The sequence below is a fragment of the Puma concolor genome, chromosome D4 (genome assembly GCF_028749965.1).
Source record: "Puma concolor isolate L17-30 chromosome D4, mPumCon1.1.hap2, whole genome shotgun sequence".
NCBI classification, from domain to species: Eukaryota; Metazoa; Chordata; class Mammalia; order Carnivora; family Felidae; genus Puma; species Puma concolor.
In genome coordinates this window covers 90,282,199-90,297,496 of record NC_141679.1, presented here as the reverse complement: position 1 = coordinate 90,297,496, position 15,298 = coordinate 90,282,199, and the positions used below count along the sequence as shown (strand labels likewise).

General features: G+C 49.4%; 1 protein-coding gene across 14 annotated transcripts in view; it reads left to right on the top strand.

The window, feature by feature from the left end:
- The window catches only part of RAPGEF1 (Rap guanine nucleotide exchange factor 1), a 132,143-nt gene that overhangs the window by 61,946 nt on the left and 54,899 nt on the right, over window positions 1–15,298 (top strand). For 10 of the 14 annotated variants that reach the window (XM_086684333.1, XM_086684331.1, XM_086684342.1 and 7 more), the window contains exons 2-5: window positions 4,192–4,331; window positions 4,918–5,031; window positions 9,856–10,034; window positions 13,707–13,863. In XM_086684333.1, coding sequence (XP_086540459.1) covers window positions 4,192–4,331; window positions 4,918–5,031; window positions 9,856–10,034; window positions 13,707–13,863 — 590 coding nt within the window. The remainder of the gene's footprint in view (window positions 1–4,191; window positions 4,332–4,917; window positions 5,032–9,855; window positions 10,035–13,706; window positions 13,864–15,298) is intronic. The other 4 variants (XM_086684338.1, XM_086684343.1, XM_086684337.1 and 1 more) reach the window with 1 other exon arrangement.

The following is a 15,298-nucleotide window of genomic DNA, read 5'->3' as shown; positions in this document are numbered from 1 at the left end:
AGATTACGGATAAAAGCCCGTTTGAGGCTTCGGGTCGGTGCAAAGGAAGAGGAGGAAGACTGTAAGGCCCACGGTCACCTAGGGTCGTGAGTTAAAAGTTCACTGCTACAGAATCACCTGATAAAGATCTGTAAGCAGTTGGGAGGTAAGAATTCAGAGTTTGATCAGCCTTGCTACCCATCCAAATCCTATAGTTAGTTTGGCTAGCTCCCTGCATTGAGGTACCATGTGCCTGGCACTTGGATAAGCACCTCATTGCGTTACCCACAGGCAGCGTCTCATTTATCCTACATCACGTCAGCCATCCTAAGAACAGTGTTACCGGGGCACCTGGGTGGCTCAGTCGGTTAAGCATCCAACTTCGGCTCAGGTCATGATCTCACAGTTTGTGGGTTTGAGCCCCACGCAGGCTCTGTGCTGACAGCTCAGGACCTGGAGCCTGCTTCGGATTCTGTGTCTCCCCCCCTCCCGCCCACTGCCCTGACCCTCCCCTACTGTGCATGCGTGCACGCGTGCATGCGCGCGCTCTCTCTCTCTGTCAAAAATAAATAAATACACTTAAAAAACAAAAACCAAAAACAACGTTACCAGCCCCATTTTCCAGACAAAGAAACTTCAGACTTGGAGAGGTGACTTTGAAGTATTTTAACCCAAACAGTCTGACTACAGAGCTCACCCTTTTAACCATCTCTTTGGTCCAGAGTGCAATGCGCTTCTAGAAGACTTGTGCAGAGCAGATAGTTTATCTGACCCTGCCTGCCACCTGGAAGGTCTGACAAAGGAATCACACCTTGTCCCCAAGGTCACGTGAAGTAATAACAGACACACTGACCGGCTGTCGTGCAGGGTGCTATGTCATTCGTTTGGAAGGGTATTTTAGTACTACATAGCTGGAAAAATGGAAAGGGGACGGGTGCTTTTTATTTTTAAAACCACAGGTGTTTGTTTTTCTACCGCATAGGATCGTGTTCTGTTCCCCAATTTTCTGCCACTTTCAAGTACGAAAATTTCAAATGTGAATTTCAGCTGGTCTTGAAAGAAGCAGTCCTTTTTGCAGGGGCATCTTTGGGTTGATCAGTTCACTTGTTGAGTGAATGTTGAATGTTGGCTGGCCAGGTACCATGTCAGCACTGGGGGTGCGGGCATGAGGAGGGCGGGTGTGGTCCTCAGTGAGTTGGCATTCTTGTGAGGAGACAAGCACGTCAGTAAATCGCTTCACAAGATCGTGTCAGACACTGGAAAGCACGGAGGCGGATGGCGAGATGGAGGAAGGCCTGGTGCGTCTTTGCTTTTTTAAAAACAGCTTAATTGGCATGTAATTCACGTATACGATGGACTCATTTAAAGTGTAGAATGCAGCGTGGCTTGTTTTTTAGTAGTTCACTGGGTTGTGCAACCATCACCGGATTCTAATTTTAGAACATTTATGTCCCCTCACCAAAAGAAACCTCATCCTCATTGGCAACCCCTCTCGTGCCCTCTCCCCTTCCCTCAATCTTGGCAGCCACTGATCTACCTTCTGTCCCTAAAAGTTTGCCTATTCTGGATACCATCAGTGGTCTTTGGGGACCGGCTTCCTTCACTGAGCATAAATGCTGTCAGGGTTCATCCATGTCGTAGCAGGTGTCAGAACTTCATTTCTTCTGTTGTCAAGTAATTTTCTGTTGTTTGGATATGCCACACTTTATTTATTCGTTCATCGACCTTTGAGTTATCTCCACCTTTTGATTATTATGCATGATGCTGCTGTGAGCTTTTCGTGTACAAATCATGTGGATGGATGTGTTCATTTCTCTCGGGTATATGCCTAGGGATGGAACTGCAGGGGTGTAGGGTAACCGTGTTTGATCCTGTGAGGAACTGACGGATATTTTCCACAGCAGCTGCACCATTTTGCATTTCCAGCAGCAGTGTGGGAGGGTTCCAGTCCCCCAGCCTTCAGCAACGCTTGCTTTGTTATAGGTCTTTTTGATTATACCTGGTAGGTTAGAAGTAGTAACTTATGTCAGTTTGGGCATTTCCCTGGTGACTAATGATGGTGATTTCATATGCTTGTTGCTCGTTTGTATATTTCATCTAGAGAGATGTCTGTTGAAATTCTTGGTTCATTTTCAGTTGGATTATTTGCCTTTTGTTTTGGATTATAGGAGTTGTTTACCTTTTCTGTGTGCAAGTCCCTAGCAGGCATGCGACTTGTACATACTCTCTTCCATTCTGTAGTCTGTCTTTTCACTTTCTTGATGGTGTCACTTGCAGCACAAAATACCGTCTTAGTTTCGGACGTACAGCATCATGATTGGATATTTGTATGTATTGCCAAATGATCGCCACCGTAAGTCTAAAGTTTTAAATTTTGATGAAATCCAACTTGTCTAATTTTTCTTTTGTCACTTTTGATGTTATATCTAAGAAACCATTACCAAATCCAAGGTCACAAAAGTTTTATCCCTAAGTTTTCTTCTAAGTTTCTAGTTTTAACTCTTACATTCAGGTCTGTGCTCCATTTGGAGTTAGTTTTTGTATATGGTGAAGTAAGGGCCCAGATTTGTTCTTTTGTATGTGAAATACCCAGTTGTGCCAGCACCATTTGTTGAAAAGAACATTCATTCCTCCACTGAATGGCCTTGAGACCCTTGTTAAGAATCCGTTGGCCGAAGACACGTGGGTTTATTTCTGGGCTGTCAGTTCCATTCCGTTGCTCTGTCCTCACACCAGTACCACGCTGCCCTGATTTCTGCAGCTCCATAATAGAACATTTTAAAGTCCGGAAGCATGAGTCCTCTAATTTTATTCTTCTTTTTCCCACATAGGTTTGACTGTTCCATGTTTCTTTTATTTCCATACTTACTTTAGGGTTAGATTGCCAATTTCTGCAAAAAAAAAAAAAAAGCCAGCTGGGATTCTCATAGGGATTACATTGAATCTGTAAATCAATTTGGGGAGTATCGACATTTTAATAATATTAACTCTTGATTCATTTATTTAGATTGTCTCAATTTCTTTCAACAACGTTTTGTAGTTTTTAGTGTAGGTCTGGCACTTCTTGTGTTAAATTTATGCCTACGTATTTTATTCTTTTTGAGGATATTGCCAATGGAAGCTTTTTGTTTTCGTTCTGTTTTCACTGAAGTAGAGTTGACATACAGTGTTATGTTAGTTTCAGGTGTAGAACGTAGTGATTTGGCATCTCTATGTGTCCTGCTGTGCTCACCGCAAGTGTGGCCCCCTCTGTCACCATACAGTGCTTTTGCAGTGTCACTGGACTATATTCCCTGGTTGTACCTTTCATTCCAATGACTTATTCATTCCATAACTGGAAGCCCGTATCTCCCACGGCCTCTCACCCACTTTTCCCATTCCCCACCTCTTCCCTCTGCATCTGTCCTCATCAGTTCCCTGTAGTGTAAATGGAAGCTTTTTAAAATTTCATCTTGGAATGTTCATTTCTACTGTTTAGAAATCCAATAGACACTTACATATCGATCTTGTATCCTGTGGCTTTGCTGAGTTTGTTTATTAGTACTAATAGCCTTTTAATAGATTGCTTGGGATTTTCCATATACAAGATCAGCTACAAATAGACATAGTTTTATGTCTCCCTTTCCAATCTGGATGGCTTTTGTTAAGAGTATGACACCAAATAGGAATGTTGAGAACAGACACCCTAGTCTCATTCCTGATGTTGGAGAGAAACCATCCAGTCGTTCACTATGTTCCAGAGGGTTTTGAATACCTTAGGGCGATTTTAGTCCCCGATGCTGACTCTGAGGCCGTGCCTGTGCTGCCTGGTGACCTTCCCTAAAGGTTGATCCAGAAGGGCCTTCCTCTCCAGTTCGTACAACCCGCACCCCTGTGATTCCGCTGTGGTGTTCTTTCTTGTTAGCTGGTTCCCTTAGACTTGGGTCAGCCCATCCTACAAACTCTGTAGAGGACACCGAAAGCGTTTGTGGGTTCTTTTCCCACGGCTGTTTGAGCGTCCCTGACTTCCGCAATCCTGAACAACCCAACTACGTGGAAATTGCAGAAATTAGAACGTGCAGGGAGCAGCGTTCCAGCAGGCCTTTCCTCTGCCGTGTCTGAAACAGCCAGGGGAAGCGATCTGTTTGGGGACGATGCTCGCTTCTGCAGATGGCCACGGAGCGCGGCTCCTCCCCACCCCACTTCTAACCACCGGCACCTCCTTGTTTTCAGACTCTCAGCGCTCCCATCTCTCCTCCTTCACCATGAAGCTCAAGGACAAGTTCCACTCGCCCAAAATCAAGCGAACGCCGTCCAAGAAGGGAAAACCAGCTGAGGCGTCGGTGAAAGTCCCGGAGAAGCCTGTGAACAAAGTAAGCGGACTCTCTCTAGGTGTCTGTCCTGGCCTTCGCCTACTTCGAGCAGTCGGAGTTTGTGCTGTGTTTAAGTTCACCCCCTGGGGATCGGCTTCCACCGCAGAGCACGCATTTCGTAGCATTCCCGTGCTGCCAGGCAGGGGCCTGGAGTGTCCTTGCGAAATGTGAGCCTTTGGGATGGCGAGTGTTTCTCCTGTTAAGCAGAGTCAGGTTCTGTTGGCTGACGCAGTTCTCCTTTCCCAGATGTATCATCTTCTGGGCATTCAGAACAGCTCAGTGCATCATGTTTACACCCCAGGATGCCACCTGCCTGCCCCCAGAGAGCCCCACGTTGCCCTGGCACGCACACACATAGAGGGAGCTTTGTGACGTCCACAACGTCCTTCGTTTGGCTTTAGGGCCCATGCTCTGAGACATGTCAAATCCTTGAAACCCAGCCAAGGATGTCCTCAAGCACTAGTAACCTCAGCAGGGCCAGTGAAGCCAGATACGTTGAAACAGCTGTAGATTTTCATCAACCCCTCCCTTCAGCCTGAAACGGCCATTTCAAGCTCTGTAGGAATCCAGGTTTCCTCTCTTCCAGGAGGCAACAGACAGATTTCTACCAGAGGGCTACCCTATCCCCTTGGATCTGGAGCAGCAGGCAGTAGAATTTATGTCCACCAGTGCTGTGGCTTCCAGGTCTCAAAGGCAGAAGGTCAGTGTGACGTTAAGAACAATTGGGTTTGCCTTGCCTTCTACTGCAGAATCCTGGCCCATGGTTTTGGGGATGGAAAAAAAAAAATCTCTTGCAATATCCCTGTGTTGAATTGGGTGGCGACTGTGGGCTTAATCGTTCAGGAAACAGTCCAAGGGGCCTTGGGTAAAATTAAGAGTTTATACAAGTCCCTGTGGTCTTTGGAGAGAGTTCAGCACTCCTTGACGAAACCTTGGGGGTCCTTTCTGGGGTGGGTTTGGGTGTGCTGCTTGGGTGCAACGGGTTCTGGGGGAAGTGGGTAAGTCTTCTCTCTCAAGACCAGCTCTTTTTTCCTTGAGTTGCTAAGATGATCTGAGCAGTTAAGAAGGGAAGGGCATCTACAGTAACAGGTGCTCTGTGAGGCATCTAGCAAGCTCAGTGTGGTGAGTGCACTCAGAACCAAGCACTGCGAGAGCCAGGGACACCTTTTGTGCCACTGACGTTTATCCAGCTTTATAGCACTAACGTGCTGGCTGCTTTACACTTACTCCTACTTAACACTCCTAACAGCCCTGGAGGATGGAAACTTACTTTGCAGAAAAGGAAACTGGGCCTGTAGGAAGATGAAGCATTCACCATCACACAGGAAAAGGTAGTGAGGCTGAGATTTGAACTCAGGCTGCCTCACATCCTAGTCAAAACTCTTGCGACGCATTCCTCGTTACGAAAGCCAGAATGTAAGTGTTAACGCTCACACGTAACTGAACAGAAAAGCAAAATTAGCCCCCGCAACGTAGAATAAACACAAGCCTTGTAGAGAAACGCGGCCTCTCTCCAGGGCCCGCCCAAGAGCGTAGTTGGTGGAAGAGCTTTCGTCATAGCCGTCAAGTCAATGCCACTGGCAAACAGACGCCACGATTCTTGCATTTTACAGCGTACCTGTATTTTTGTTTTGTTTGTACTGTGACCAGCAGGATATCTTAAAATTCTAGTTAGAAGTGGAGACAATTAAGGTTTTAAGTCCAAAAGTCGTTTGTTGAATAACCCTTTTTCCCGCCTCATCTGGTAGCAAAAGAGGCTGAAGAAAAAGAGGAAATAAAGTATTCAGTGTTTGCCAGATTGGTCAAATTCCAGATTGAAGAAGAATAGTAATAGAGTGGAAGATCAGTGTGTGCCAGAGTCATTTTCCGGGTCCCTCCGTACGGCCCCCTCTGGGAGCCGAGTCCGGTAACGGAGCCCACGCACGGTGCCGGTGGCCCCTGTAGCACTCGAGCAGGCAGTCGAGGGTGAAGTGACTTCCGACAACCGCGTTCTAGCAGTTGGCGCCGGGAAGAGACTGGTTCAGCCACTCGGTTCTTGGAACTTTCCCCCCTTTGTTCGTTCCTCCGAGAGAGGTCCCTGGGGGGAATTCGGTGCTAAAGTGTCCTTCGCTTGGTACGGGTTCCTGCAGATTCCAGTGGACGTTGGCAACGTCTGGAGACACTTTGAGTTGTCACGACTTGAAAGGTGAAGCAGGTGTTACTAGGGCTGGTGGATAGAAGCCAGGGGTGCTCGTAAACATCCTACGTGAGACGGCCCTGCCCACAATGGAGAATTATCCACCCCAAGACGTCAGTAGTGCTGCTGCTTAGAACCCCCTATTCTGTAGCCAGGAACTGTGAGTATGAGCTTTACCCAGGAAGACTGCTACTCTGGTTTTTGGTTGTCGCCCTTTAAGAAGGGTTGAGTCACTCTGCTCTGCCCCAAGTCAGCTGCCTGAGACGACATGAGCACAAACCTGTTGTCTCGTAGAGGCCCACAGGCACAACTGGAGGTGTGGGGAGCCTGCCAACATGTGTGAACTTAGAAGACCGTCGAAGAAATCCGAAAACACGCGTGTCATTTGCTGTCATTTGCTGTCATTGTTATTTATTACTCATGAGCTCTCCTACCTCTTAGAGAATATTTTTCTCCGTGTTCTCATTTTAATCCCGGTTTCTATGCCTGCCATTCCCTGTCTAAACACACGGGAAACTTGTCGCCCGGTAGATAGCAGCACAGATTCAGGTTCATTTACGGCTTACGGAGGGTCTCATTGCCTAGGCCCTGTCCCAGGTGATTTCACGTGCTGTCCTACTTGTTCCTCTCCATAACTGTGTGCAAAACCTCTTATTATTCCAAATGTACGGACTTTGGGCTCTGGCCCAAGTTTTCTTGATCAAAATCTGGTTTTCCCTTAAGTTTTATGCACTGCTTCTATGCACATTCTTATTCACGTCCCCACATTGGAGGGGGGGGGGCGGATATCAGGTAATATCCTCTCCATTTTTCAGATGAGGAGCCTGAAGTCACTGGCCCCCAAGCCCAGTGGTGGCTTCGAACCTAGTCCCTCCCCTGGCACCTCTACCCTCATGTAGCTTCCCGGTTTGTGGAGGGATAGTGGCTGGTGCCTCATCCCCCACAACAGGGAGGCTGTGCCCGGGTCGGGGCACCTGCCTCTGAGCTTGTGCAGCTGGGCGACAGAGCAGAGCCAGAGCTCTGGGTTCCCAGTTCTGGCGAGTGCTCCAGCTAGTTGTCTCCTTGTAAACTCTTCTGACTGCTGGCTGCATTTGCAAGAAGTCGGAGCTGTTCAGGAGCAGAGGTGCTTTGAACGCACAACACTCAGAGGCCATTAATTCTGGGAGTGCAGTTTGCTGGAGAGTTAATGGATGAAACCAGACTGTGCTAAGCTGTCGGCTCCTTCAGTAGGAGCCCAGGGCAGCTTGGCTATTCAGTGGCTCATTGGATCTCTCTGCAAATGATGGGAAGATTCTTTTTGCTTCAAAGTGCCTTCCTGCCCCTTCTGGGTGCCTCCCATCTCCAGGTCAGCCCCTTTCTCCCTAGCAAACCTGATGACATTTCCTTTCTTTCTTTTTTAATTTTTTTTTTAGTGTTTATTTTTGAGAGAGAAAGCGTGAGCAGGGAAAAAGGGCAGAGAGAGGGAGACGCAGAATCTGAAGCAGGCTCCAGGCTCCGAGCCGTCAGCACAGAGCCCGACTCGGGGCTCAAACTCATGAACTGTGAGATCGTGACCTGATCCGAGGTCAGATGCTTGACCGACTGAGCCACCCAGGCGCCCCCCGATGAGATTTTCTTATAAGGTTTCCTGCTTCCTCCCCATCTTTCATCATTCCTGGTTCCAAACACGTCCCGATGTGCTGAGATAGCAGTGCCGTGGTCAGGGTCCTCTGGCCACGCTGGCCGCCGGCGTTTCAGTCACACTGATGTCTGAGTGTGACTCCTTCATACTCACGTTCCTTGTGGCCCTGGTGGCCGATGCAAGGCGGAGAGCTCTTGTCTGTGAGGCAGGAAACAAGTGCCTGGCCTCAAAAACCGTAAATAAACATGTGAGGTCATGAGAAGATGCAAGGTGGGGGTAACGAGGCTCCAGTGATGGGGGGTGGGGTGGGGAGGGGGGACAGGCACTCCCCGCCTTAGAGAATCCGCTCTTTGTGGTCTGCAGACCCCCTTTGGGGAAGTTTCCCGTGGAGAAGAATTGAGTCGGGTCTTCGAACGAACGTTGTCTGACTAAAGAAGCTGTTTACTTCTTGATCGTATTTACCTATTTTCTTTTGCTATTCCCATGGAATAAATGCCTCGAGTATTGAATGTTATTTAAAATGACATTCTCCATCATTTGAGAAGAGAAGAGTTAGTGTTCAGAGTCATAATCACTTCTTATTATATGTCATTGGTGTATCTCCTTAGAGATTATTGTTTAAATCAGCTTTTTTCTAGAAATGTTCTTCTTGCCCTTGGGTGCTTTTATTTGTATGTTCGCTGGACCTCAGAGAGCCCACAGGTGACAGCTTTCCTCATATACAGCAATCACAATTTGCGCTGGCCATGTAATCAGTTCTACTTGAATAGGGTATCCATTTTTGGATTTATCTGTCTTACAGATCATCTTTGATTTCCCTTCCCTGCCAGGCAGCTGGGACCCGGGCCTCTGACCTGAAGGCCACATAGAGGGAGGTTGGGGAAAGGAACCAAGGGGGGTGTGTGCCCACTGACTGAATTTGAGGCATCCTGTAGTCAAGGAGAAAAGATTTGGGCATGGGAGTTTGAATACTGCTAAGTGCAGGGCTCCGGAGTTTATTTTCCTCCTAGCTGTGCTTTCTTCGGGAGCAGAGGAACTATGGATGCTGTTAGCATTTGCTACACGAGTGATGATTGAATCGTTGCTACCTGCCCCAGCACCTTCCCCTTTTCATCCCAGAGCATCCACCCCTTCTAACCCTGGGGTTTCTACACCCTTTGGGTGAGCCAAGCCATTTCATTGAGAGGGAACTGCATCTTCGGACTCAGTGTGGGAATCTAGTGAGGGGTCCTGGGAGAGTGGGCTTTGAACACGAATGCCTCTGACCATCTTCTGCTGTCCCTCAGATCTTTGAAAGGCCTGGGGTCTCTTGATTCGGTTTACTGGATGGATAGGCACCATGAGATCTAACTGCGGGTTCGCTAAGCTTCCTACAGCCATCAGCAAATTAGTCCTCACGATGCTTAATGAGTGGTGCTATCTCAGTGTGGTAGAGAAGGATCCTCGAAGCAGTTTTCAAGACCTCAGCCACATCAGTCTCTACCAGGAAGGGAATTCAGAAATATCTGAATGAACGTTCTTGGTCCGAGCTCCCTTCTGCTTCCTAGCCTAGCCTCTGTATCCTGACTGCAGTCCTTAGAAAGTAATTTGGCTTGGTTTCTGCAGCAAGAAGTCTCTTCTGCTTGCATCAGTCTCCAGCTAGTCGATAGGAAAGCGTACTTTATTTTTTTCGAAACCGCTCCCTTTAATCTCTCTCCTCCCTCCTTATGCTTAACATTTCCTTTCAGAACCTGAGCTGGCTGGAAGAGAAAGAGAAGGAGGTCGTTAGTGCCTTGCGCTACTTCAAGACCATTGTGGACAAAATGGCTATTGACAAGAAGGTACTGGAGATGCTTCCAGGGTCAGCCAGTAAGGTGCTGGAGGCCATCTTACCCCTGGTGCAGAGCGACCCTCGGATTCAGCACAGGTGAGTTGCCCTGAAATCCTTGACTGTGTCAGAGCAAGGGAGGCCTACAGGCGTCTTGGTTTGGGGGCACTTCAAACTTAGGGCTCCTGGGAAGAGTGAAGAGTGCGGGGAGGGAAAAGAGCCTTCTCCCCACCCTTCACAGCTATGACTTGATGCTCTCCCAAGGTCGAGGTCGTTGTTACTCATGAGGCCTCGACCCTGAGGGAGATCTCTAGCCTTGCTCGGGATGTAGCCACAGGGTAAGTCTGTGGTGGTTTCTTGGCCTTAGGTCATTGGCAGTAATCACATCGAGTTGGACACATTTCTAGTACCCTTCCATCAGCCGTGGTGTATTACGACATTAAATCCTATTAATACCCAGCCTGGTAGAGACCTCAACTGCCTAGCTGATTAGGCCAAAAGAGATCGAGAATCCCATTCGAGCATGGATTAATGAAACCTTTAACTGTATCAGACCAGGATCTCCCAGACTGCACCCGGATTCCCTGGAAGCCAGGGATGCCGGGAGGAGTCAGCCTGCGTCCCAGCGAGCTTTGGTTGAGGAACACTTACCGCTGGAGTGCGTTTTCCCGTCGGGGTCTGGGAGCAGCTTGCTCTGGTCCTCACTGTCAGGTAGAGAAGGAAAAGGGGCACTCGGTGTGGTCTTAGCTGAGGCCTAGCAGAGGTGCCCGCCGGCTCTGCGTTTCTTTTCTGGTACCTGCGCAGGATGAACGCAGCTGTGTTTTCTGTTCCTTGAGATGGTTCGGTGTTCGTCCAGCCCCATGAGATTGAGCTTTTGTGAACTGCTTTCAGAACTTGGCAACGAAGTGCATAGTTTTCTTTTTCTGGGAGATCATGCAAACAAGTGTCTTTATTTCCAAGAAGCTCTCTGGCCTGGGCCTTCCACCCTGGAGTTTCAGCTGACCTCCGTAGACTGTGGTGTTTTGGCCAGTTGGTGGCGGAGGAAAAAACTGTCGGGATGACTTTGCCCTGCTACTGTCTTTGCTTTCCAGGCCGTGCTCCTGTCACCGAGGAGGAGCCTGGGGAAATGAGTCCCTTCATGCCCTGCTGAGTGGCCGCCACGCACAGAGTGCTTTGTGTGCTGGGCTTGAGACCGAGTACCGTGTCCCTCCCGTAGTTAACCCCGTGCCCAGCTCGTAGAAGGGCCCGGTACCGTTCTCCTTTGAGGGGATGTGCCCAACAGTGCGCTAGGGTCAGATGTGTAGACGGCTTTTTATGCAGAGTTCTCCTCCACCCCTTTTCGTGTGAGTGTCCCTACCGCGGTGGAGTTCGAACCTAGTGGTACTGAGCGGAGCTCTGTTGGGATTTGAAGGAGGGAGAGTTAGAGGAGACTCCGTGGCCCAGTTAAACTTCCCGCAGGTCCCCGAGCGGGACCTGAAGGAAGGGTGGGAATAGGCGCAAACACTGAGATCAAGCAGTAGGACAGTGGTTTGGGGGCATTTTCTGTCTATGGGGAGATCTTATAACTATTTTGTAGTTGGCAAAAATTATTTCACGTCTATAGCAGTTTCCTAGAGGGAGAGAGAAATGCCCGGGTGTGGCCATAAGGAGCGATGATTTTCTTTTCTCTGGCAGTCCTTTGGCTGATACCACTTAAGGGATGTTTCTTCCTGAGATTCTCGCAAAGCCAACGGATGATCTTTTTCTCGACCACCCTGATATCTCCTCTTCAAAGGTTTCTCTTAGGTTCCTTCTGTCATCATTTCTCCCAGTGCAGTTTGTGAGCTAGGAAGGTGTTTCCCGCCTTCTGCTCAGAGCATCTCTGTGGGTTGGGTCCCAGCTGGTGGGCCCTTCGTCTCCATCCCCTAGGGTGCTGGGACAGTGGCGGACCAGCCTTTGAGCAAGCAGCGGCTGTTTGGCGTGAACAGTGAGCGGAGGAACCTTCTCCTGCGCTGGGGAGTGTGTGGCGCATGGAGACGTGTGGCCACTGGACATTCTCCTGGTTACGGGACCCTCCTTCCTTTCTGAATGTCTCAGCCCCTGACACAGAGGAGTATTCCAAGCTAACGCTGTGAAGCGTGGCCACGACTGCCGAATTCTTGAGGTGCTTTCAGGATGTTACCATTCAACGCAGGTAGAAATCGAGCATTGTGTAAAAGTGTCTGCCTGCCTCCTTTTCATCTAGTTCTGGCCAGTAGTTGAACAGTGTGATTGACGCTTTGGCAGGATCCCCCGCGGGCACTTTGGCAGAAGGCGGCCGTCTTGGTTGAAAGAGGCCTCACCTGGCCCTGCCGGGAGGAGGCGGAGGAGGCTTGGAGTTGCTAGCAGGGCCGTCCCCCCACCTCCTGCAGGATGGCACCGCCGATGGCCCAGCCCCCAGGGGAGACCAGTTCCCGTCCCCTTCAGCAGCCCTCTTTCCAGCACTTTCCCTCATACTCTTCCCTGAGGCAGCCCAACCCTGGCTCTCCCGGGGCCCCTTTGGTAAACTGTTCTGGTTTCTAAGGGGACTGGAGTTTGCTCTCATTCCTTCTGACTGCTCTCTTCTCCTGCTGGAACACGCACAGAGCGGAATGAGTGGCTAAATGGAAATTGTAGATCTCCTGGAAAGTGTTTGCCCGTCACCTGATTCTGAAGAGCTTCTTGCTAGAGCTTTGTTTGTTTCAGGGTTTTGTTATAAGCAGCTTTGTTTTTAGAAGCTGTCTTAATCATGTCTTACGGTATTGTATCTTTTCCTTCAAATTCTATCTTGGGCTGCTCAATATCTCCCTCATTCTTTTTCTCCCCCAACCTTTTTTTTTTTTTTTTTTTTTTTTTTGAGGGGAAGAAGGGGCATTCCACAAATTCCATATTTTTGCCCTTCCTCTCTTATGGTACATAATATTTAAAATGGAAAGGTAATCCTTTCCATAATTCCTAGAGAAAAGTACCTCCGGTTACTTAAAAATGTGTGGAAGATATATAGAGTGTACATCTGGGCCTCCCCTCCCCAATCAGCGAGGCATCCGGACGTAGCCGGGCCTTCCGTTCGCGGTGAGCGGTCGACGCCTCCGCCAGCACAGGCCTCCTTGCCCCTCGTCCGTTGTCGTTCTGGAAACGCTCTTCATGAGTGCGGGGCTCTGGCAGGTCTGCCATGGTTATGGTGCAGAGAGTGGAGCTCAGCCCACGTTGGAAGGAATTCTGGTGAGCTACAGACCATTCAAGCTCACGTTTAGAGGCTGTTTCGGTAGAGGATCCTGCCTGCTGAAATGCCACGCACCCGCTGGCTCCTTGTGGCCCATCTAACATGAGTGTTAGTCTGACTGAGAACAAGAAGCGTGTAGTGCTTTTGACCCATGATTAGCAGCTAGGAGGAGGGGAGGGAGGGGAGGGGAGGGAGAGGTCAGGATCCTGCGGAAGGGGGGTGGGGGGATGGCGGGAAGTTTGAAGAAGCATGTCAGCTGTGGAAATAAGCACATAAACTGTGGCGGGATTTTTATCTGTTATGTTTGGAAAATGAAAACAGTCTTATAACAGACTAGAATGTAAAGCTGCATACGGTGTGTGTTGGATTTATAAGGGCATAGATCCAGGGGAACGTTTGTCATGAAAAGGAGGTGTGGGTCTTCCGGAGAGAAAGGGTTAGAAGTGAGCCCTTGTCTCCAAGAAACCGGTTCTGTATCAAACAGTAGCTTCAAGTGACGGTCGTGCTTCAGAGGGTTCACCTTCTTTAAGAAACTCTTCTCTTGCCCCCAGCTCAGCCCTCTCCTCCTGCTACAGCCGGGTGTACCAAAGTCTCGCCAACCTCATCCGCTGGTCTGACCAAGTGATGCTGGAAGGGGTGAACTCAGAAGACAAAGAGATGGTCACGACGGTGAAAGGGGTCATCAAGGCTGTGCTGGACGGAGTGAAGGTAGGACACGGGCTGCCAGCGGCCTCCCCGCTGGGCGTCTGTCACACAACAACTTGTTCCCAAGCTTCACGCGTTGGAACGAACGTCTCCGAGCGTCTCTGGTGTTGCTGCTCGGTCCGATGGCCATTTAATTCTCTCTGGGACAGATGGCTCTCAGAGCACTAAAGCCTTTGGCCTGATCGTCTCGATACTGGAAAAGCTGCCAGAAGCAGTCAACCTTGCTCGAGCACGTAGTCAGCCCTCAGTGAGGCTCTGAGGTACAGCTCTGACTGTGTGTGCCTGTCTGCTAGACAGAACGCAGAGGAAGTTGTCTCTGCACTGACTGGTCGCAAAGCTTTCAGCAAGTCGACCGCCACCGTTTCACATTCTGAGAACTTCTGTGATTCTTGGTAGAAAAGTCGGATTGAGATGAGTAAGGAACGAAACTGGGTCTGACGTTCTGGAATTTACCGGCCAGAGAAGTCGGGAACAGCGTGATGGGAAATTACGAAACCTAGTTGAGGTGGGAAGCAGAGGCCACAGAGGGTCCGGGATAAACTCTAATTGACACAGTAGGTCCTATGGGTGAGGAGCAAGACAGGATGGAAGTACGAGGTGGCTGAGGGCCTTCGGGTCGGGATTCGTGCCGCGGGCAGTGGGAAAGTGGAGACCTGCTGGTCCGCGAGGCCATGTTAGCAGTGGAAAGAGGGCTAGCCTGGGGCCTGCCCGGCTAGGTTTGAAACCAAGTTCACCACTTACTAGTCTGTGAGCTTAAGCAATCTATTCGGTCTAGGGTTCTACACCTCAATTAACTCATCTGTGAAATGGGTATGATGATAGTGCCGTATATCCTACGGTTGTGGGAAGTATTAAATTAATACATGGAAAGCTCTTAGAACAACACCTAGTACATACTAAGCACTCAGACTTTAGTTGCTATTCCTTATTAATTTTGTGGTGCTAGGTGTGTGCTTTGGAGACCAGTCTCTTGGCTTAGGGGAAGGAAAAAACAGCTGTGTCCTCCTTTCCACACCCTTCAGTTCAAAGTTGTAGCTGAGGTGCTTAACCTAGGTCCAAGAAAACCTCCTTCACCACTCAGCCGTCCCAGCAGATTCCTAAAAGCTGTCTCCTTGGATTGACGTCCCGCGGAAGTTCCGGAGAGTCGAGTAAGGATGCCCAGATGGTAAAAGACAGAGGGAAGGCTAAGAAAGCCTTGCTTAGCATTACGACTTGCTCTAGAATGAATCGTGTCGACTGGGGCCACATAAGTAGGGCCGCCGTGTCGGTGGGACGTCAGGAAGCTCATGTAGAGAGAGGCTTGGCTGGATGCCACCATGTCTCCTGTGCTGGCCCAGGCTCTGTGCATTCCCCAGAGCGTATTAGGTCCTGCCATGTCTGTGTGGGCCAGGGCGACTTAAGGGTAAAGGTCCAGAGTGGCCCGTCCTGTAAGGCCTTG